This window comes from Oryzias melastigma, linkage group LG18, assembly GCF_002922805.2.
Source record: "Oryzias melastigma strain HK-1 linkage group LG18, ASM292280v2, whole genome shotgun sequence".
NCBI classification, from domain to species: Eukaryota; Metazoa; Chordata; class Actinopteri; order Beloniformes; family Adrianichthyidae; genus Oryzias; species Oryzias melastigma.
Genome location: NC_050529.1, coordinates 20,718,734 through 20,741,957, shown reverse-complemented (window position 1 = coordinate 20,741,957; position 23,224 = coordinate 20,718,734). Strand labels below are relative to the sequence as shown.

The 23,224-nt window shown below is 40.2% G+C and overlaps 2 protein-coding genes across 4 annotated transcripts in view; both read left to right on the top strand.

Moving 5' to 3' along the window:
* Window positions 1-14,091, top strand: part of ache (acetylcholinesterase) — a 42,439-nt gene extending 28,348 nt beyond the window's left edge. For both annotated transcript variants that reach the window (XM_024288220.2, XM_024288221.2), the window contains 5 exons: window positions 2,001-2,223; window positions 3,224-3,460; window positions 5,574-5,766; window positions 11,166-11,335; window positions 12,092-14,091. In XM_024288220.2, coding sequence (XP_024143988.1) covers window positions 2,001-2,223; window positions 3,224-3,460; window positions 5,574-5,766; window positions 11,166-11,335; window positions 12,092-12,213 — 945 coding nt within the window. In that variant the 3' untranslated portion in view covers window positions 12,214-14,091. The remainder of the gene's footprint in view (window positions 1-2,000; window positions 2,224-3,223; window positions 3,461-5,573; window positions 5,767-11,165; window positions 11,336-12,091) is intronic.
* A 3,066-nt stretch (window positions 14,092-17,157) lies between these two features.
* si:dkey-6n21.12 (schwannomin-interacting protein 1) lies at window positions 17,158-22,361 on the top strand (the record flags this gene model as incomplete). 2 transcript variants are annotated; one of them, XM_024288801.2, is given in 6 exon segments in its annotated part: window positions 17,158-17,898; window positions 19,550-19,624; window positions 20,821-21,063; window positions 21,141-21,265; window positions 22,060-22,174; window positions 22,245-22,361. In XM_024288801.2, coding segments are annotated over 4 exon segments (600 nt in total), but the record flags the coding sequence as incomplete, so codon positions are not given.
* Window positions 22,362-23,224: the final 863 nt, after the last annotated feature.

The window sequence follows — 23,224 nt, the reverse complement described above, 5'->3', positions numbered from 1 at the left end:
GATTTTCCTGTATTATTGTGCTTCCTTTCCTTAGATCTGTGCTATCTAATGTGTCTTTTCTGTGTTTTTCTAATGCTACGTTCACACCAGGGTTGGTAACATGCGTTGAAGTGACCGCTTCCAATTCACATATATGTGTTTCTTCATTCAAACTCTCTAGTTCACTCATAACTATGCACATTTTTAAGTCTATGTTTGGGCTCTGCGTATAAAACGCGCTACAGTTGACTGCGTACAGAAACCTGAACCAAAGAAATTTGAACGATCTGAGACTTATGGTAGTGACACATAGGTAGACCGCTTTTCAAAACATGAAAGTACCAATTGTTTAAAAATCAATTATGAAGGAGAAATTAATAATTTATATTTTTGCTCAGCTGGAATTCTATGTCCCCAAGTGTTTCATATATCAGAAGAGCTGCGAAAGAAAAAGTCTCAAAAAAAGTTCACGAGATTTTCACCACTTTGACATCTCAGATGCTTAAAAACCTACGTTAATCGTGTTCTTGAACACAAGTCACAATTTCAATTTTTTCTGATTTTTTGTTTTTTCTCAACACAATTAATTAAAGGTATTTTAGGGCCAAATATGTTTTGTTACATCAAACTTTGTTTTCCTACAAAAAATTATGCTCAATACTGGAAAGATCACAAAGCATTTATTCATGTTCTGCTCCACGTGTGACGGACCACTCTACACCCGCGCCCACTCAGCACAACCCCCTCAGCCACTGAGCGCGCACTCGCTCATACTCAGTGCAAATGATTGTTCATGCGCAGCTTGCAGAGAAAAATAGACAAATAGGTAAAGAGAGCTATTAAAAAAAAAAGAGCACGGCTCCCAGGAAGTGTAACACGGAGTCAGAGGCAGTCGGATCCATATGCAGTATTTATTTAAGAGCTTAGGGTCAGGCACGCCGTGGAGATTTCATAGATGAGGCAGACGGTGGTCAGAGACAGGTGAAGGTCAGGCCCGGCTTGGTGTTGGAGAGGCAGACGGAGGTCAAGGGCAGGCAGGAGTCGAGGCAGGCGGCTGACAAGAAGGTGTAGAGTTCAAAAACAGGTTGACAACAATAAGGGCAGAATTTAGGGACACTCAGGATAGCAGTGAGAACAGAACAGGAAGTTACTAATACTCTGGGGACTGTGTGCACAGGCAGACAGAGGGCAGCCTCCTGACAGGAAGGAGTCCGAAGGGAAGCAGTGGTGAAGCTGCGTCGTCACAAGTGACTGTTGTCACGGTAGATTGTGTAACGTTGCAGGGTGAGGAACAAATCTCAGCTTTGCTTGAATTTGCGTTAATAGTTGAAACTGAAACATCGAGAGGAGGGATTGACTTGGATGAAACTTTTAAATCCAAAGGAGCTGCGAGAATTTCCCAGAATGGAAGCACAGATGAAAAACACACAGCCTGTCCACGACGCACGCACACACTCTTAGCAAGCCTGCATGGAGAAATGTCATCAGCCCTGCATTTCTAAATTTAGGCAGATTAAAACCGATTTTTAAATTTTCTGCACAGATGAACATGTTGACGAGTTTGAATCTTTTTTTACTGATTCACAAAGAATTGTTACATCCTTAATTGTATCCCTTTTATTCTTCTAGTAGTCAGGAGGGTTTGGCGTATTTAATACTTACCAGTTCATGGGTAGTAGTCCAACTAGTATTTAAACTCCAGGCTTTGAGGGCTGCTGTGTCTGCATGATTTCCATAAATTCGAGCCCTACTCATGACTAATTACCTGGTTCAGGTGTGTCCAGCCAGTTAGAACATTCCAGAGCAGGTATGTTGGAAAACATCCAGGAATTCAGCCCTCTGGACCTGGAGTTTCCCATCCCTTAATAGTTAAGGTGCTCTTTATTTACCAATTTGCAAAGTAGAGACTTTCCCATTTAACACGCTGCAGTTAGTCTTTCAGATACACATCAGAACTGCTGGTTTTATTGTTTTTTGGCTTTCGGCACACAAACTCATAAAGACTTACCGTCCTGATACAGGTGCTGCCATGGTCTGCCCTCTTCCGGTTTTCCTTTGTGCCGGTGGTGGATGGCGAGGTTCTTCCGGACAGTCCTGAGGCCATGGTGAACTCAGGAGACTTTAAAGACACACAGATTCTTCTTGGAGTCAACCAGGACGAGGGCTCCTACTTCCTGCTGTACGGAGCACCTGGCTTCAGCAAGGACAATGACAGTCTCATTTCCAGAAAAGACTTTCTAGCAGGTAAAAGAAAGCCGCTGGTTATCATGACACCTTGTGCAACGATAAGGTCTGTTTTTGAGAAGCAGATGACTTGCTTTAACAGTTGAAGTTCTCACCTTTCTGCAGGACTTTATCATAATTCCATAAACTTAAAGTTGTATTAGTCTTCAGATTCACCCATTAACATTGGAGATATCGCCAACAGCACCTTAATTACTAGGAGTGCCACTATCGGATTTTGATGATAATTCCATAATTTGAGTTTATTGGTATTTATTGGTAGTTTTTAGATATACTTCCTTTTTGACATGGATACTTCTTCCTAATAAATCCTTGGCAATGAGAAGCTTATGATTAAATGTTTTCAGATATAATTTCAAACTTTTAAAGTGAGTCTTGTTCCTATTGCTGTATGGTAAAAAGTATATTTTGATTGCACAGTAAAAGAAAAGTTTAGCATTTCTGATAAAGAAACAAAAAGCAAATCCAAATTTGTTCATTATTGTAGATACTTTAATATCGGTATCAGCAAATATTGGCTATTGGCCACAGTTGCAGGGGAAATATCGGCGGGAAAATCCCATCAGCTCATCTCTATTATTAACACACGCTCTTTGACATCCCATAACTCTTAAACCATTTTACACAAGCAAGCAGAATCTGCTGGAATCACGTTAATTGCATAAATATTTACTGGAGTTGAAAGAAAGTCAAGACTGATCTAGTACCTCTAAATCTGCAATAACACACTGACAGTGAAGGATGTTTCTATGCATAAATATCAATAACTGAATCGGTGGATATTAAATGTGGTCAACTTACTGTACCTGATGGTTTCTGTAGCGTTTATGAACCACAGTTTTATGGATGCTGTCATCTTGGTGTATTATATTATATTATATTGAATACTCTTGTTGGAACTTTACCAGCGCTGCCATATTAGTCTGTTTAAAAATACAATTCTGATGTAGACAATTATGTTTAAATCTCCTAAACCTTCTCTCCTCTTTTTACACTCCAGGTGTCAAGATGGGCGTTCCACACGCGAACGACATTGGTCTGGAGGCGGTGGTGCTGCAGTACACGGACTGGATGGACGAGAACAACGGGGAGAAGAACCGCGACGCCATGGATGACATTGTGGGCGACCACAATGTCATCTGCCCGCTGGCTCTATTTGCTTCCTCTTATGCCAGGCACCACGCCGAAAAGGCCAACAACGGTTATGGACACATGAACAACGCAGGAAATTCACAAGGTAACTGGTGTGTGTTTGGGTTCTGGTCTTTCTATCCTAGTGAGGCCCATCATCTCCGCTTGTTTGTTGGGGCGTCAAAATCAAATACGAACAGCCTTTTGATTTGTCCAGCACAGTTTGGACAATGTGTTTTTTGGGTTTTGCATTTGGTTAAAATATAATTTTTAAGATAATAAGATATTTATACCTTTTTTCAAACATTTGTTGTCAAATAATGTCTTATTTTAAATTACTGTATATCTTCTTATAGTTGCCCGGCTACCAAATTTATTTAAAAAATTCGACAGCTAAATAGATGACTAGAGACTGACATTTATTGGAGACCACGTCTATACCATCAAAGACAGAATGGTGATGGCTGATTTTGTGGAACAAATTGATCAAGAAATGCAGACGACACCACCAGATAGCCATTTCAGGATTTACTGAAGTGATGAGAACATCTGATTAGCACTGGCTGTGAGTGTTTCTGTTTGCTTTGAAGCTTCATTAATCTCTGTATCAAACATCCTCTTCACTTTTCCTGGAGACACGTGCACCTTTCATTCCTCAATAATCCATTTTCAAACCAGTTCTTCTAATTTGTCACTCACTTTCTTTGCACCCCCACCTGGTCTTGCTTGTTTCTGTCGTGGTCTTATCCGCTTGAGCCATCCTCGGATATTTTTAGGATCCACCTTAAATGTGGTGCAGGTTCCTCACCAGAATGTTCTTTGGCGTATGCCACCGCACGAAGTTTAAAGGGTAACCAAACAGGGCAGGTGGAGGCTGACTCCATTCTCAGCCCAGATTTGAAAAATGCAAAAAAGGGGGTGGGGCTAGTGAAGGCGGACTGAGCAAGGGAGTTACAGCTACAGATTCAAAAATGGGCGGGGCTATTATACATGAGCTGCAGAGCATGACGTCGTGGAACTTCTGGGACTTACACCAGTCGACCAATCACAAATTCAACTGTAATACCTTGTTTCAACCTGTAGGGGGCAGCACAAATGCGTTTTTAAACTATATTTTCAGTAAAGTTTATTTTAATCCGACAAAAATTTGGCAATGACCAAGAGATGACATTTTTTAAATCCCCATTTATAGAGGAAAACAGACAAAAAAGTTTGATTTAGAGTTTGGTTGCCCTTTAAATTCTAAATTGAATGAGCGTTTCTTGGACATTGCTACACAACTCAAATACCACAGACACCCAGTGTCCAGTATTGCTAGATTGTACAGTTTTCTGCTCATATCTAGCAGGTTTTTGCTCAAATTTGAATTTTTTTCACCCAATCTGGCAACACTGACCAGGGGACTATTAGAGACCGGCATCTAAAGTAACGAAAACCTGCTAGATTGGAGACTGGCGTCTATTAGAGACCAGCCAGTATTGGAAGATACATGATAAATGTTTTTCTATTTCTGTGATTTTATTTCATAGTGAAAAGTAAATGGTAAAAAATCCAAGTTAGACAATTGTTTCCTTTTTTAACCACAGTGTTCTCCTGTTTCTCGCTGGATATAACCTGTCATAGATTTATTGTTTTTTTTTTGTTTTTTAAGGTTGTACAATTCCTTATTACTCACTTTCTACACTTTTCTCAGACAGACATGAACATTTTCACACTTTTCTTTCTTATTTAAACTCTTAAAGCTCAAACATTCATAGAAAAATAAATCCTTTATAATAGAATGAAAACAAACATCTGATTGGGGTTAAAGATTTATGTAAATGTGACAAACTGAACACATTCAGGAAATGACATGGAGGAGATTGATTGACAAGGTCAACAGCCAATCAGGAGGCAGAACATGGTGTTCTGTTTAAAAGAATTGGGGGAAAAAAGCATTAATTGTTGCACTGAAAAAATCTGCAAGACCATAAAAAGAAAACTACAACACTGTAATTGTTTACTTGTGACTTTGTTTGGATTTCTGCAAGTTTCTTGGTTTACTACGAGTTAACACAGGTGTAGTAGTTCAACTTCTCATCTTTTCCAGAGCAATAAAAACCATCTTTATCTGAAACCTGGGTTTGTGTTCAGGAGAAGTGTGGCTTCACCAGTGCTGTGCAGGTTTATTCCGAGTGGCCTCACTGCTCTGCATGTTCTTGTTTTCCTCTCTTCCAAAGGAGGGGTTTACCTTTACTTCTTCGATCACCGCGCCTCCAATCTGGCCTGGCCCGAGTGGATGGGTGTGATCCACGGCTACGAAATCGAGTTTGTCTTCGGCCTGCCGCTGGAGAAGAGACTCAACTACACCTCAGAGGAGGAGAAACTGAGTCGACGCATGATGAGATACTGGGCCAACTTCGCACGGACAGGGTGAGGAACTCCTGACGGTAGCCAAAGAGCTGAGTGATAATAGATGTGTTGGAGTGTTTAGGAGGGGTTTGTACCCACATCAAGTGTTTTAGACTATTAAATTAATTAAAATATTCGACAAAAAAAAGATTTTGAATTAAGGACTGATCAATCAGATCTTTTCCCCTCTTAATAGTAACAATGATTTTTAATGATTAAACTTTCTAACTGGTTGTAATTGATTCAAATGGGATGATTTCACATTAATAAAGACCCACTCCAATGAAAATTGTGTTTTTAACATTTTCTTGAAAACCTAAGCATTTTCAAACCGCATGTTTTTATCTGCTCCTGATCCATCATGATTTGAATAAAAAAATACTCTGAAGTTTAATTTTAAGATTAAAGTTTTTTGTATATATCCTCCATCATGACAAAAATGCTACAAGAACATGTTCAAAACTCCATTTTCATCTTACTCCAGCAGGTCTATAGCAGGACCTGAAGAACAGCGTTTCTGTGAGGTTCTTTTTCCTGACATGCAGCTGCTTTTAGCTCCTGTCTTCTCCATCCACAGAACTTTTTTCTAAAGTCTTAAAGAGACCAGCCTCTGTGTTCTGTTTGCTCAGCGCTGGTTTTTGTCTCGACTTCTGGCATGCGGGTCTGTTTTCCTGGTTCTGGAGTCTGTAACTCTGGAGCCACATGCAGTTCTCAGTTTTGAAGAAAAGTACTAATAAATCATCGAGTTTAGGTTCATTTGTTTTGAAGCTTTTTTAAAGATTTTTCACCTATTGTACTATAAAAAACAGTGTAGGTTTTCTTTTCCTTTATTTTTTGAACCACTGCTGACGTTACACTAAATCAAGAGGCCATGTCTACTTTCCCACTCCTCCAAAATGCAAACAGGTCAGATTCTTGAACAGAATGATGGTGAAAAAGTTCATATATACTGTCAGAGATGTTTATCATTAATGCCTAGTTGCTGTTGAGAATCAAAGTCCCTAAAGTAAATAACTGGATTAACATCTTATGACTTCTTTTTAGATACTGGATTATAAACAAGGCATCAGAAGATCAGATCTAAATAAATACGTTTGGTAATGCAGGGAGGGTGGCACAAACAATACTAGTGATGTGACGTCCGAAGCTTCGCTCTCTGGCTGTACCACGCGACTGATTCATGACGTGGTTGCGATTGTGCCGCAATTTTCGACAGCGGCATGAATCCTGCAGGCTCCATTCATAATGTGGGTGTTTGATGGAGAGTTACGGTCAGTGAGAGTTTGGACAGAGGTAAAGATGGAGAGAGTCTAGAGATTTAGTGGAATTATTATTATTAAAACAAATAATCTGTCCCTTAAAACACAGATTTTGGTGCTTTGTTTTGGATCTGCCAATCACTTGTTTTCTCTTCAGTTTTGCTGTATTCTAGCCATGTAGCTGTATTTGACCTTTCCAGTGTCTGTGGGCGGGCTCTTATGGGCTAAATCCAAAGAGGTGAAGCAAAGCAAAGTGAGTGGTGAAATACTTGTTTATTTCTGCCTGTGTGCAGATAGAGGCAGAGCTGCACTGGTTTCAGAAAGAATGAACTAAAGCATCTTAAGCACATTTCTGTGTTCTCCTTCACCCTGTGACACTGCTGTGTCATCCTTAAATACTTTTGGAATAAATTGTTTTTATTTTTATTTTATGTATCCTATTTGAAGCTCATGTTTCATCCTTTAGTGACCAGAACTCAATCGTAAATATTGATTTATATCTCACTTTTCATACTTGGTGACAAAAAAGTTCTGTACACCAAGAAAAATATTATTAAAAAAGCATATTAGTACATAGATACCCCCCCCCCCCCACACACACACACACACCCTTCACCTTTAAAGTACCCGTTCAGGAAATCAAATCCATCCAAATGATCATTTTCACTATTTCCTAATTTTCTTTTGAGGTTGAACCGACTGGAAGAAAGGCTTCAATGCTTCATGAAGCTTCATCTGCCCATCACTACTTAGCACAGGGTGTGGCTCTAAGGAGTGTTAAAATTATTTTCACTGATGTTCCTAAACGATTGTAAATATTCAAAAGCTACAGTTTATAAAGGAATTGCTAAATATTTATAACAACATAAATTATTTGTAGTACTTTTTCGTGGGAAAAGTGGGATTTGTGGGTCTCATTTTGTTCAGTAACAAACTGACCTAACCGTCTCTTTGAGTATAAAGGTCTCAGAGTCTTGTCCCAGTCTCTTTGTAATGATGGAGCTGTGAATGTAGTGAATCCTGGAGGAGGTCCACTTCATTTGTGAAGTCCAATGAAAGTTATTACTGACTGACAGCAGCTGTGGCAGCAGTTTGACTCCACTAATTAAACTCAGCTTTCTGAAGGTGGAACCAGCCTCGTAATCGGTGTTTTAATTGGATAGCCTCTGAAAGATTAGAGCAACTTTTAGCTGGAACATTCAAAGCAGGACTTCTTCTGTCTGATCTCAGCATGTTTACAGCAGCACAGCTTATATCAGCTGAGAAACAAGTTTAAATATTTAAAATTAACCATGCTTACTACATTTACAGAACCCTTTTACTTTGGACAGAAGTTTCAAGATTTTTTAAAGGATTTCAGGTACATGTTTTGGTTTTCTGTCTATGGACAGGAGGGTTAGTGATGCTCTTTCTATTATTTTGGTCTAATAGTTATTCACTTTTTCTTTATTTCTTTATTATTATTATTTTTCTTCTGTCTTTTTTTGGACATCTATAACTCTAATGTTTTAGCCACAAGCTGTTTTGGCTAATTTAGGCTTTTGGAGTTTAGCTAATATTTTAGCTTTATGCTTGCTGTTTTGGCCAAATTACACTTTTTTTCTAGTTATTTAGGGTAAATTGGCATTTAGCCATTGACTGTAAAAAATACTGGACTTATCGACCCATGAGGTCCCTCATTTTAAATGCTTTACCTCCACTCCTTGCGAAAGTAGGCCATCGCTTTCACCGTCACTTCCTGAAGCAGCTATCGCCATATATTCTTATATACAGTCAATGCATTTAGCTTATATTTCAGCTACATGCTAACTGCTTTGGCTAATTCAGGCCTTTTTTAAACTGTTAAGGCTAATTTGAAGTTTATTCAACATTTTAGTCGTATGCTAGCTGTTTTTGGCTAAATTATACATTTTTTAAAGCAAATTTGGCATTTAACCAATATTTTAGCTAGCTATCAGCTTCAGCGTTTTCAGCCTTTAGCTTCAGCGTTTTTAGCTATCATTTTCAGCATCTTCAGCGGCCACATTCAGCTTACAGCATTCACACTAGTTTTATCACAGGTAATGCTATATATCTAGTTTTAAAATGTTTTGGTATTGTTTCTTTCTATGAAGATTACAGAAATTTATTATTCTAAATGGGGACCCCTGCTATACATTGAAAATGTTCATGCACGTGTTTTCCTATGAGCATGCTGGGGACAACAGATTATAGCAAACACTTGAGGTTAAATAAAGGGAAAGTAGGTTTTGAACTCCCTCAAATCAACGCATTATGTAAAATACTTGTTAGTGTGGACATCCTACTGGCATCCAGCGAGGACTTATGTGTGCGGAATTCGCGCGCGATCAGTAAGGAGCCAGGGCATGCACGGTATAACATCATCACCCGTACGTCATAAGTGTGTGTAACTTTCCTTATCTTTACAAATACTTCATCATACTCTTGCCACACACACAACAATGGTACTTTCTATTTTATGACGTCCATGACCCTCCATGCATCCGGACAACCCAAAAACGTGCAGCCTCCATACGGGTCGACCCTCTTATGGCTGACTACATGCCATCTTGGTTGAAGCTGCAAATAGCTGCTCCAAGATACAAACCTAGTTCTGGAAAAAACCTTGAATGTAGTTCAAGTTGGAAAAGCAAAAACGTAAAGATTTCCAGATAAAATGAGGCGATAATTTATACAATACCAACATTGGGAGAGAAGCAGCATTTAGTTACTTCTGTTTTCCTCCGTTGCTGCTGAAGGCAATGGAACGGTTAATTACCCATGAGATGGTTCTTTATGTGCGTTTAACAGAGCATTAGGGTTAGACAGACTCTGAAATAAATAAAGGGAAGTGCTGTAAACCTGTCAGCTCCTTTGCAGTGACTGCACTAAAACCAGCAGTAAAGTGGAGCTTCTCCTGCAGTTTGATTTTCGTAGAATAAGTGTTTCGCCTTGAAATATACAGTGAACCCATGTTTATAGAACGTTTTGTTGTGTTAGACACTAAAAATGTAAATATATATATATATAAATAATAAATAAATATATAGTATATATTTGTAGTATACAGTATATATATATATATATATATATATATATATATATGTATAGTATGTATATACATATACAGTGTGTGTCTATATATATATTGTATGTGTAAACATATACTGTGCGTACATATATATATATATGTGTGTATAGTATGTATATACATATAAAGTGTGTATATATGTATATATATATATATATATATATATATTATATATATATATATATATATATATATATATATATATATATATATATATATATATATATATATATATATATATATATATATATTAGAATAAACTCTCCTCCTTTTCCATCACATTCATTCCAAACAAAGATGATAATGATAAATACATGAATGTTAAGCTCAGCTTTGTTTTGTTTTTTAAACGTTTTAGTGATTTGATCCTAAAAATGTATTTCTATAATTTTTGAGTTTATTTTCCACAGTCACTTTCCTCTGGTTTGGTAAATCTTTGCTCCAGATGTTATTATCTACTGACAGTCGTATCTCCTCAGCTCTTCTGTGATCCTATGATCTGTGTGTCGTCTTTGTGTTGTTTGTGACTCCATAGCATTTCACTGACTGACTGATCACCTGTGATTAACCACAAAATGCCTCAGAGAGCCTTTCCTTAGCAAGCCAGTCAGCATCCATCATCTGGTTGGAGACTACCTTCGGTCTTGTTATGAGCTGATGACACACGATCAATCACAGCAGCTTCCTCCTGCGGAACAGACGGCACGTTTCCCTCAGCGTTCAGACCCTTTGCTCTGATTTCCTGTTTCTTCGGTTCCTCTTTCAGGTTTTTCTCGGGTTTCGTCTTGGTTGCAACAAAGGAGGTTCTTTTGACGATAACTCTCACAGGAAATCTTTAATTAGACGAACCAGAGAGAGGTTTGCAAAAACAGCCCTCCCTGGAGAAAGTGGAGAGCTGCAGTCACAGCTGAATGTGGCACCCCCACTCCCCCCCCCACACACACACACACTCATTATATGCGCCCTCCATCATCAGGAACATGTTAAAAACACAATTTTCATTAGAGTGGGTCTTTAAAGCTTCGTTTGGACCAGATGTGAGGGTTCATCTCTGCTCTCATCCTCATCAGGAATCCCAACGAAGGAATTCCTGACCGAGGACGGCGGTGGCCCGCCTTCACCCTCAGCGAGCAGAAACACGTTGGGCTCAACACCGAACCCATGAAGATCCACAAAGGTCTGCGCAACCAGATGTGTGCGTTCTGGAACCGCTTCCTGCCGCGCCTCCTCAACATCACCGGTAAGCACGGGCCTTCGTACTCTACTGTTCTTAAAACTCAACGACAGTCTAGTTTCTCGGTGGTAACCCAACAGATGTTACCTCTGAAGCTATGTTCACTCCGGCCTCTGCAAAGTGTTCAAGCAGCCACTCCCAATGAAAAGTCCCATACTTTAAACTCTCCCATTGACGGGCAACAACAAGTCTTTATGACTGTTTTCTGGCTTTAAACCACATAAGACGCATATAACAAGTGGCCATTGAGCACACGTTGGAAGCTAAGATTGAACTTTGACCAATCAGGGACTTTGAAGTAGTGGGTGTGGTTTATCTGCTGAACTTAGACACGAGCCAAGTTTGTTGTTCAAAGAAAGACAAACCAAAACCACTCTTCTGACATGATGGTAATCCATTTTCCTGTTAGGGCCAGATTATACTTCTTGAAATATATACTTTTTGTAATCGCTCGTGACCCAAAGGTCACACGGCCACCAGAGCGGAATCACCCCAGTCGCTGCAGAATCAGCTGGTGATGTCACAAGCGTCTGGAATTATATACACAATGCAAATCAATCAATCAAATCAATGAAGTCAACTATGTGAGGTTGAGAAATGTTCAATGTTTGCTTGAGTTGACTGGTGGGAAGGTTGAATGGACATGAACGAACTCGGACTAGTACCGTGAGCGTAAACACAGCCCTCGTGTTTGCTCCGCCCACCGACTCCAGATGTGTTAGTCTCCATCTCCTGACTATGTGTCCGTGTTTCTGCTCCTAGACAACATCGACGAGGCGGAGCGCCAGTGGAAGGTGGAGTTTCACCGCTGGTCCTCCTACATGATGCACTGGAAGAGTCAGTTTGATCACTACAGCAAACAGGAGCGCTGCACCGACCTCTGAGAGGCTGACCGCCACCGTCGGCCCTCCACAGCCCCCCGGTCATGTCCCATCTCAAGCACACACACAAACCCGAGCGACGCTCCTCCTTATTTATTTTATTTATTGTCTGGATTCAGTGTTGTCTCTCTGGGGTTGTGTGTGCGTTGTGCAGCTGAGGGGCTGCAGAGGGACTTGATGCAAATGTTAACAAAGGCTCATTACCTCGTGTGTGTGAGTGTGTGTGCTGGTTTTCTGTAGACACTCCTGTTCATGATCGTCTCATCACACCTCTTTCCAGAATAAATCAGGTTTTGTGTTCAGAGTATAAACTGTTCAGGACCACGACTTCTATCAGCGCTTCGCTCCGTCACTGTCTCCGTCACTCTTCCCGTCTCACCCGTCGGCATTCGGACCAACCGGCGGCTCTCTCTCAGACTGTTTGTGTGTTTGTGTAGTTGTCAAAAACACCTGACATGTCCCTCTCCGTCTGTCTGCTTCTGCCTCCTCCACCCTTCCTCCATCCCTTCAGTTGTCCCATCCCTCCTCCAACCCTCCCATCTTTTTGTTTACGTCCTCTTTCCTATCCTTTCAACTCCGTGCTGCTTCTGCTCCTCGCCATCCCTCCTCGTCCACCCCCCCTCCACCTCTTGTTAGCCTAATGGAGGCAGAGTAATTCACTCAGCGGCGGATAATGTGGCAGAGCGCTGGCTCAGCCTCCGGCTCGCGGCCAACGCGGCATGATGGGTTGATGGAAAATGGAACAGAAAAGGTAGAGAGCAAGCGGTGGCAGAGATGAGGAGAGCCAACGGAGAGGAGGAGGCGGAGATGTGATGGAGAGATGAGGAGACAGAGGTGTACGCGGTTGCATAACTGCAGAGGAGGAGTCTGCAGCGTCTGAACGTGGCAGCGATAGCAAAGTTTCCACACACTCCTCTTTTCTGACCTTTTTACGACATAAAATCTTCATTTTGCATCCTTTTATAACGCCACACCACTTCAGCTCGTGTTTGCAAAGCCAGAAAACTGTTTTTCTACACCCCCTGGTGGCTAGTTTGTGCACTGTTCTGGTCCTGAATTCATTCGTTTCACACAGTTGGTCTCACTTGTGCGGTCCAGACGTTCTGAAGTCTCAGTCAGAGCAGCGTCTTCAGAAATGCGACTGCATCCACATGATGGAGGATCGTGCGCTGGAAAGACATAACCCAAACCGTCACCTGCGTTTGTGCGTGTCAGAGCCAGCTCCCGGGGGAGAACTTGGGTTCGGTTCGTGATTTTTCATGTCAGCATGGCAAGCTTCTGTTTTCGGCTGCAAGTCGATCTAAAGATCTTTTGTGTGGAGTAAAGATTGCAGCTTGTGTCTCCTCAAAGAGGGAAATGCATGAGAGACAGGTTCATCCAGTAGAAAAGCCCACCTAAGCCCCGCCTCTTCCTGTCCCGCCCTCTGCATGTTCTCCATCCTCCGTGTATCCTGCTGAACTCGGACTGTTACTTCCTGTGAATTTGTACTGTTCAACTCAACTATTAACCGATAAATGAATATATATAAATATATATATTTAATCTTAGTGATGTTTGATGTTAGCAATAAATACATTAGTAAAGGAATATATTTAATATTTAAATACAGTAAAGTTGAAATCAGCAACGAGGACTGATCCAGTGGTGTTTTCAAAGCAATATTATTCAGACTATAAATGAACTACGAGTGCCATAAAAAGCTGTTTTTCTGAAACCTTTCTGTTCGGCTCGTACTTTTCTGCCTTGTCGTTGTTGGTCCCAGTGTCGATGACTGTAAACACTGAAAGGCTTCTGCAGCTTCCTTCTCTGTCGCTGTGTATCATGAATGCTGGTTTGACGAAGCTAAGACATCACAAATAAAGACACCCTGCTGCACCCGTGCTCTCTGAGTCCTTATTGAAGCTTTCGCCCACAATAACATCAAAATTAACATCAAATTCACAGCAGATGCTGGATCATGATGTGGATCTTTAGCTACAGGTTGCTGGTTCAAGTCCAGACCTGGCAGGATTACACCTGGATGGGGCAGATGCTCAGCAGTGTCCCCCTGTGGCTTTAGGTTGTGCTCCGCTGGTAGCAAATCATGTGGTTGCAAAAGGTTGACCCTGCTTTTTGCTGAATGTGGTCACTGAAGATACTGAAGCAATTAACTTTAATTTCTGTATAATGTCTGGAATTTGCTGAACGGTTTGATGCCAAACTTGCATAATTTGCAGAAAATGCACAAGAATTTGAAAAATCTTGAAAAATTTCCAAAAAAATATCTCAAAAAAAATTCTTGAAAAATTGCAAAAATGTAAAAGAAAAGTTTAAATTTGCAGAAAATGTATATATACCAAAAGTAACAGCAGGAATGTCCTGAACCATTCATTTTTAATGGGGGTAAAAATGCTACAAGTACAATCAGTAATGTCCTGAACGTGCTGAACTCGATACCAATATAAGTGCACAAATAATTGGAAGAATTTCGTGAAAAAATTGCAAAAAAATTCAAAATGCATAAAAAAGAAATGAACACCAAAAGTACAAGCGTGAATGTCCTAAATATGCTGAATGTTTTGATTGCAGAAAATTGACAAAATTCCCATTCATTTTCAATGGGGCTGAAAAGTCGCATAAATTGTGTAAAATCTTTAAAAAAAATGTAAACTGTACAAATACCAAAAGTAGAAACTGGAATGTCCTGAATGTCCTGAGCGTGCTGAACGTTTTGATACCAATATTGCATAGGTTTCAAAGTGCACAAAGAATTGGAAGAATTTCGAAAAAAGATAGCAAAAATTGCAAAAAAATGTAAAATGCATAAAAGGTATAAACACCAAAAGTGCAAGAATGTTTTGATACTAAACTTTCATAACTTGCAGAAAGTGCACAAATATTTGAAGAATTGTGTGAACAAAATGTCAAAATTGCCGTAAAATTGAGTAAAATTTAAAAAAATGCTTAAGTAATTGTAAAAGCTTTAATGTCCTGAACATGCTGAATGTTTTTATTGCAGTATAGCTCGCTAGCATGCTACAGTGGAGCTTGCTAGCTCAATTTAGGGCTTGCTTGCCACGCGGACCAAGCTAGCTCAATATAGAAGAGCTTGCTAGCTCGCTACAGCGGACCTCGATAGCATGGTATAGTGGAGCTCCCTAGCATATTACAGTGGAGCTTGCTAGCTTGCTACAGAAAAGCTCACTAGCACACCAAGCTGCCCACCGAGTGGCTGGCTAGCATAGCGAGCTAACCCACTGAGTCCTTACATAAGTCAATGTGGGCAAACACAGGTGGAACCACCACAGAAACTGCAGACAAACCCAATAGGGGACCACATTTTCTGCCCACCTTTAAAGTATATGGGCCCACTTGTCCTTGCTGGATGGTTTGTAATCATCCACCTTCTTTTGGTGCTTTCTAGGACAAAATATGAATTTTAGGAAACAAATCAACAATGATACAGAGTGGGGAAATAAATTCTGGCAGGGGTAACGTACCTTGGCACAACACCTGTGTAGAAAACCCTTCAGTGGCGGGGAGTTTGTAAAGAATGTATGCTGAAAGAAGCTCACATAGACATCTATTTATTCACCAAAATTGGCCCCCAGTCTGATGTCAAATACTTAATTTGGGCTTGTGCTACAAAAACTTGGAGAACCCCTGACTTATTTATTTTATAAAAACAGTAAACTTAGTAGCTTTAAAAACTCGTGTTTATCTTAGCCAACCACTGATCAGCACTAATAAAGTTCACGTGACATAAATTTAAATTGTGGCTTGTATTCCAAATGATAGAATTATTAAGAAAACGTGTAAACAAGATTCCAGATCATTTCAGTGCCAAAGAGCTGTCTTAGTTACCTAGTTATTAAGAATCGGCTTCATCAAGAGCCGTTTGAAGGTTGAATAAATCAACAGCCAAACTGAAGGCTTAGAAATGTGGCAAGACTTCTGCTTCTTTCTTTTACGTTGGAAATGATCCCTGTCCACTTATGAAATGCAAAACAGGACGTTAGCAGACTTAATCCATGACTCAAAGTTAAGGTTTATTACATAAAAGATACGGATGGTTGAGCTATGCTTAAACAAATCAATTTCTGAGGTGAAATGATGTGTAAAATTCTCATATTAAATTAATCTGGGGGGTTTCTGGTCATAGAGTTCTTCAGAACCAGTTTTAGAATTATTATTTTTTTAATACACACTGCCCTCTACTGGCACACAATCCAAACTGGTAGCAGGTCAACGACTGTTTCCTTGGTTTAATACTGCATGTTTACAGTATCTTGATGGATAAAGTGGATAAAGCAGTCCTTATGACTATTTCATCAAGTTAAATCAACTTCAGGCATTGTTAGGCAACAGAACTGCAGGAAATAGTTTGCAGTTTGAGGAACTTTGGGGATATTCGTAATATGTTGAACGAACACGAGCCTCACTTTTAAAAAAAGGCAAGATTTTGGAAATGTTAAAAACATTCTGCAAGATTTTTGGACTGTTTTTTAAAAAAAGCAAAGTGTGGTCACAGATGCTCAAAAAAGTGTCAGTTTTCACTTCCTAACCTGAAAGGTGGTGGTGGCGGTGTATCGTAGGGTCACAATTCAATTCAATTTTAGTCTACAGTCTACTTTATATAGTCTACAAAACAGTTTTCTCGTTGGGCTTCATAACTGTAATTATACAAACTATAGCTAACAAGTGCCCTGCGACGGACTGGCGACCTGTCCAGGGTGTACCCCGCCTTCGCCCTTCAGTAGCCGGGATAGGCTCCGGCACCCCCGCAACCCCGAAAGGGACAAAGCGGTCAAGAAGATGGATGGATGGATGGATGGATAGCTAACAAGTGGGGACGAGGTCCAAAGCCACGACGAGCCAGAGGTGAGGTCCATGGCCAAGAACAGGAGCACAGACGGTCTGAATCAAATCTTGTGAGTTTTTGAGTATGTGCTGGAGGCAACATTGTTGCTCCAATATGAAAAAAGTAATACGATTAAGACATTTTAGTAGAGCTGGGGGGATCGATCTAAAATATCTCCAGACAGTATTAGTATCGGATCAAAACCAGCCCACAGATATCGATATTTCCACTCATGTTGGACATTTTTTTTGTATCTGCAAACTATTTTGTATTTAATTGAAAATATATTATCTAACCTTGTTTTTATGTTTATCAAGTAAATTAAAAAAGATAAACTTACCAAAAAAAAAAAAAAAAACATTCGGAGGGATTAAATAGAGGGATTTCAGGTTCATGTCACGTCCACAAGATTTGCAAAAAATATCGATATTTGTATCAATATCGGCAATATTGATCAGTGTCGGATCGCTACCCAAATGATCATCATAAATTCTTGTAGTAAAAACGTAAACGTTGTTTTCTCAGTGTTGGGGCGACGTGAAACCACATGAAGGAAAAGCTTTTATTTTGAAGGCAGCAGGAAGCTGCCTTGAGAAAACTTGAGAGATGCCAGGTTTTTTTGTTTTTTTAATCCCCCCCAAACGCTCCCGAAACTTTTTCCGCTCCGTGTGTTTTTGGGGGTTCGGGGTTCGTCGGTTCTGTTCTAAAACCGTGTGAACCCGCGACGGCAGGAATGAGGGCAGCGGACGGAGACGGAGTACCGCCGAACCCAGAACTTTAACGGTAGTTTGAAGGAGAAAATTGTCCCAGAAGGAGGAGGAGGAGAAGGAGGAGCGGAGGATGAAGTGGTAAGATTCCTTCACGGGGAGAGAACCGCCAGAAAACAGCCCAATTAAAAATGGCAGAAACGACCGACTGAAGAACTAAAGAACTGCTCCTTCTGAACCCGCATGTTACCGAACCCAAATCCGGTTCTGGTTACAGAACCTGAACTAGGACGTCATGTTTGTTTGTTGTCGCTACAAATCTGTTTACAGTTTCTACGTGTTCTCCTTATAAACTTTAGACAAATGTACAGATGGTACAGTTAACACAAAAGTTTTTAAAAGTAAATTATTATTTAAATTCTGCTTTGTGGTGAGAAATGTTTGCGTGTACACAGGTGGGAATTTCCAACTTTCTTTACTTTTCCAGCTTTGCAAACACGCTGCGTTCAGGTGCTGCTACAAAGCTGGGACATTTGAACTTCGGTAAATTTAGAAGAATCGTTGTTTTTTTTAGAAAAAAATTACTCTAAGAAACAACAAATCGCTAAAACAAAATATGACTTTAAAAAGTCTGTAATAAAAATTGAAATCGAGTTAAGCTACTATTCACATCTTTAGACATAGAAATAAAACTATTCCTAAATCTACTCCAATAAAAAAATGTTGTTAAAACTATTTTTCTCACGATGGTGGACATGTATAATCAAAATTAAGATTAAAATAGCTTTTCTTTATTCAAATCACTGTGAATCAAGAACAGACGAAAAATGTGGTTAGAACAAACTAGTCGACAGGCCACACCCCCTGCTCCGCCCCATTCTGATGCAGACAAATAGATTCATGAACGTCTTTGTTTTCTTCGTCTGACCTGGAATCTGGATCAAAATTGTACGTCTGGATAGCTCCGATATTAGACGCCATTTTTGTTGCAGCGGTAATGTTATCTTGGGGCTGTGAGGAGCTGTAAGCTAACGGGAAAGAGCCGCTTTTATCCCTCAGAATCTACTGGAATTGACGTGTTAACAATTAAAAAATGACAGTATGTTAAAGATTGTTGTATTTAAGCGTCACCAACGCAGGTGTTAAAGGGTTATAATGCAGTCATTCACTGAACATCTGCTTTAGATTTAGAAATCTCCTTTATCCAGACCGGGAGGGGTCCTTCAAGGGTGAAGCGTCCCGCCTGCAGCCTGACTCACTGGAGTTCTGCAGAATGGGAATGTGAATCATGCTATGTGGTCTCTACCCAGTTTAAGGTTTCTGTTTAGTTTGAGACTTTTTGTGTTTCTATTGAAGCGTGGAATCAGGATTCATCAACAAAATCAAATGAAGTTGTGTTTTAATTAAGATTATGAAGTTTTTAACCAAAAATCCCACAGCCTAAATGTCTTAAAATACATTTTTTTTATGTTGATCTGAAGCCTTTGTTTCCAAAATCTCCTCTGAGGGGGCGTGGCTTTTGGAGCTGAGCTGTTGTGACGTAAAATTCAAACAGAGCCTGTCAGTGATCGTTTGATTGACAGTGATTTTAAAAGAGAAATACTCAGAAATGCAAAAACGAAATGATTTATTAAAGAAAAGAGAAATGAGAAGAAAAATGCCACATACTACATGTTAAAAACTCTAAAAACAGGATTGTCATTGGAGGGGAGCTCGATTTGGTCTGGTTAATTAGAAGCCACGTTGTGGTAACACGTTGAACTTAATTTTTAGTTTCCACCCGGCCTTATAGGTGGAGTTGGTGACAGTTGCCCCTCGATCAAGACACTCCACACCCCGGAGCGAGTAGAGCCAGTCAACAGTCAGGGTAAGTTAGAGGAGGTCGTAGCCAATGACCATAATTTTGGTTTGTAAAAAATGTAAACAACTGTCATGATGTAGTTTGCTGCAAACAATGGGATTAGGGAGGGCCTCTGTAGTCATTCCACACAAGTAACAAGCTTAAGCAGCACATTTAAAGTCAAAAGTAGTTACTGCTTTCTAGGACAGGGGTCGGCAACTGTTTGGGCTCTTTTCTACTGATCAAAACCTAGAAGGAGCCACAAAGTCTTAAGAAATTTGGATTTGCATTCATGACCTTCTTTTTTTATTATAAATATGAATTATGTTTATTTTTTTTGCCACAACTGAGCAATAAGGAATTAGTCAGAAATGCTATTTTAAGCTTCATTTTATTAATACATGTCCTAAATCATCAGAAAAAGGCCTCAAGAGCATGTCACAAACACCATTTTTATTGGAGCGGGTCTTTACGAACGCACTTCTCTGCAGGTGTGACATCACCTGAACCCCATTCTTAGCGTCGTTTTCTTATTTTTTTGGTCGAGTAGTTTGATCTGCTCCAGTCTGTGATCGTAAGAGTGCTGTGTGGAAAACAAATCAAAACATTGAAGGTATAACTATTGACTGTATATGAGAACTGGACTGAGTGACTCCTCCCCTCTTAGTCCAAACAGGAAGTACCTGCTGGTCCCAAGGAGCCAAAATCCCATAGACTTCTATAGAGGAATAAACAGCTGTAACTCAGTCATTCTATTAGTCAGAATTGTTCTCATATCATTTTTAAACATGTTTTTTTATAATCTTTATTATTAATGATTTTTTTTCTTTATTTGAAGTTATTCAAGTTAAAAATACCTCAGTAAAAGAATGTGACATTCAACTTTCAAAACATTTGACTGACAGATTTCGTGTAGCCCCTTTTCAAGTGGTAGGGGCGTGGCCTCCAACCAGCTCTCTCCTGATTGGCTAGAGTGGTTGGGCTCAGACCAACCCCAACTAATCACTTCTTACTGAGGACGTCTGGTTCCAATATGGCAGCGTCTGTATTGGAAAAAATGGTGACTGAATTGACTTCATTTGATTGGAGATGGAAGTAAGTCTTCATGTGTGGGTGATGTCACACCTGCTCGGTCCAGTTCTCAAATACAGTCACCTCTTCTGTGTGGGTACTTTTTCCTCTTTGAAGCTCTAGACAGCAGGTTTTTGATCTTCTCCCCACAGATGGAAGGAGAGAAGGAGCAACAGAGGGAGGAGAAGGAGAGCAACGAAGCTGAAGACGACAGGAGGAGCGATGACGAGGCTGACAATGAAGAAGAGGAGGAGGAGGAAGATTCTGAAGGGGCGGTGCTGAGCTGGCAAGAAGGCCCCGACAAGGACGATCTGGGCCTTCCCATCATGCACTGGGAGGCCCTCAGCCTGCGGATCGCAGAGCTGGAGAAGCAGGAAGAAGAGCGGAAAGCAAAGGTGATTGATCTGAGCGCCCGTCATGGTGAGCGGACGCTTCTGCAGCAGGAAGCAGCGCTGACCTTCTTGAGTTTTAGGCCGGAGCTTCAGCGGAGCGAGGCACAACCCCGGGGAACTGGGCCGAGGAGCGCGGCAGGAGACCCGACAGGTGGGAGGACGGAAACGACGCCTGCAACAGCCACGTGCTGGCGCTCACCTCCCGGTACGCTGCAGCACCTCCGTCTAAAGCCCGTGTCGAAGTCAAGGCCCGGGGGGCCGGATCCGGCCCTCCAGATCATTGTGTTTTATAATTTTATATATTTATTTATATATTTATAATTTTGACAAAATTTATTTTTATGGGAAATAAAATATTCACAGTTATTTAAGCAGAGAGGCCCAAATCCAGGCCTCGAGGGCCAGCTTCCTGTAGGTTTTCCAGAAATCCTGCCTTATCTGCTGCTAATTTCCAGGATCAGGTATGTTTAGCCAATAAGGAGCTTCAATGGAAGGTTGGTTGGAAAACATGTAGGACACCGGCCCTCGAGGCCTGGATTTGAATACCCCTGTTCTAGTTGTTTTGGCTAACTTACGTTTTTTTAGGCTAATTTGACATTTACCTAATTTCCACTATTTCTTTATTGTGTTCTTTTGAGTTTTAAACTGTTTTAATAAATATATATTTTTTCATTCTAGGTTTTTATTCACTTTAATCTAATCCTGATTTGATCCCACATCAGGGAAAACTGATGTAAGTGAGGTTGAGACCAGCAGAGGGCAGTATTGAACCAAACCAAAATTCCTGCAGTACCAGATCCACACCCAACTTCTGTGGGATTAAGATATCTGTGAAACATTTTTGATAAAATATCCTTTGGTAGGAGTTAACTCTGATAATTCTGAAAACAGATGAAGCAGAAAATCAAAGGTTTGTGCTTTACTGTCGTCTGTAGAAGAAGGAAGCACTTTGATGAACTCCGGTTTGGTTCCGTTTTCTTCATGATGTTTGTCTTCCAGCCTGCAGACGCAGATGAACCTCCAGCTCTGCTTCATCAACAACAGTGAAAGTGAGGAAGAGGAGGAGGAGGAGAAGAAGGGAGATGTCTGTAACAAAGAGAGCAACAATACCAGGGTAAGACGTCCAGAACCAAACCGAGAAGAACCTCCTTCAGCTCCTCAACTCTGTGTCTCCATGTTGACAGAAAGGAAAGACTCAACTCCAGAAGAACGCGGCCAAGCCTGAGCGTCCCAAATCCAGAGGCTTCAGGAACACCCTGAGGAACCTGCGGGACCGCCTGAGGGCCGACCACAAGACCCTGGTGAGGAACGGACACTCGGGGTTTGACCTATCGGTTCATTAACATAGGATCTGGTTCTGTGTTCTGCTGCCGTCTCCGGTTTAGAGTTGAAATCACAAAATCAACTGTAATACCTTGATTCAACCTGTAGGGGGCAGCACACAGATGGTCTCTAACTATGTTTTCATGAAGTTTAATTTAGTAAAAAATGTAGGGGTTGGTTACCCTTTAAACACAAAATCTTTAATATCCTGTAACTTGTCAACCTTAAACGTGATCAGCAGAATTCTGCTTTTCTCCTATAAATCTACTGGAATTACGTTGATCATGCTAACTAGAGCTGCCACAAACGTTTATTTTAATAGTCGACTAATTGGGTCATGTGCCATCTGGATACAAAGCACACATCGTAACCATCATTAGGTTTAAACTAACTAAAAATTAGATAGCATAAATTAAATTTGTGAAGAAATAATCAAAGATTTTTCAAATGTAATCAATGAGTTTTATGTTATGTAATATGTAGTAATGATTACTGAGAAGTTTACAATCACTGTGGTATTAATTTTCTTTACTTGATCTAAAATATGTAGCAATGATTACAGGATTGTTGTAATTATGTGCTCTAAAAATAATAAATGATTGTTAGATATTGTGTGAATCATTAATGTTTAGTGAAAATATAATAATAATCCTTTTAGAGAATGATTAATAAGAACTCTATTGTTACTTTAAAACTTGACCTCGATGTGTAATGATTTATTTTTCTACATCAGTGTAACTGTTATATGATGTATGATTGATGTTACTGTTTACTGAAATAATGTTTGATGAGATTAATCAATAATCAACAAGCACCTTACTTTACAATTGGGAATTAAAAA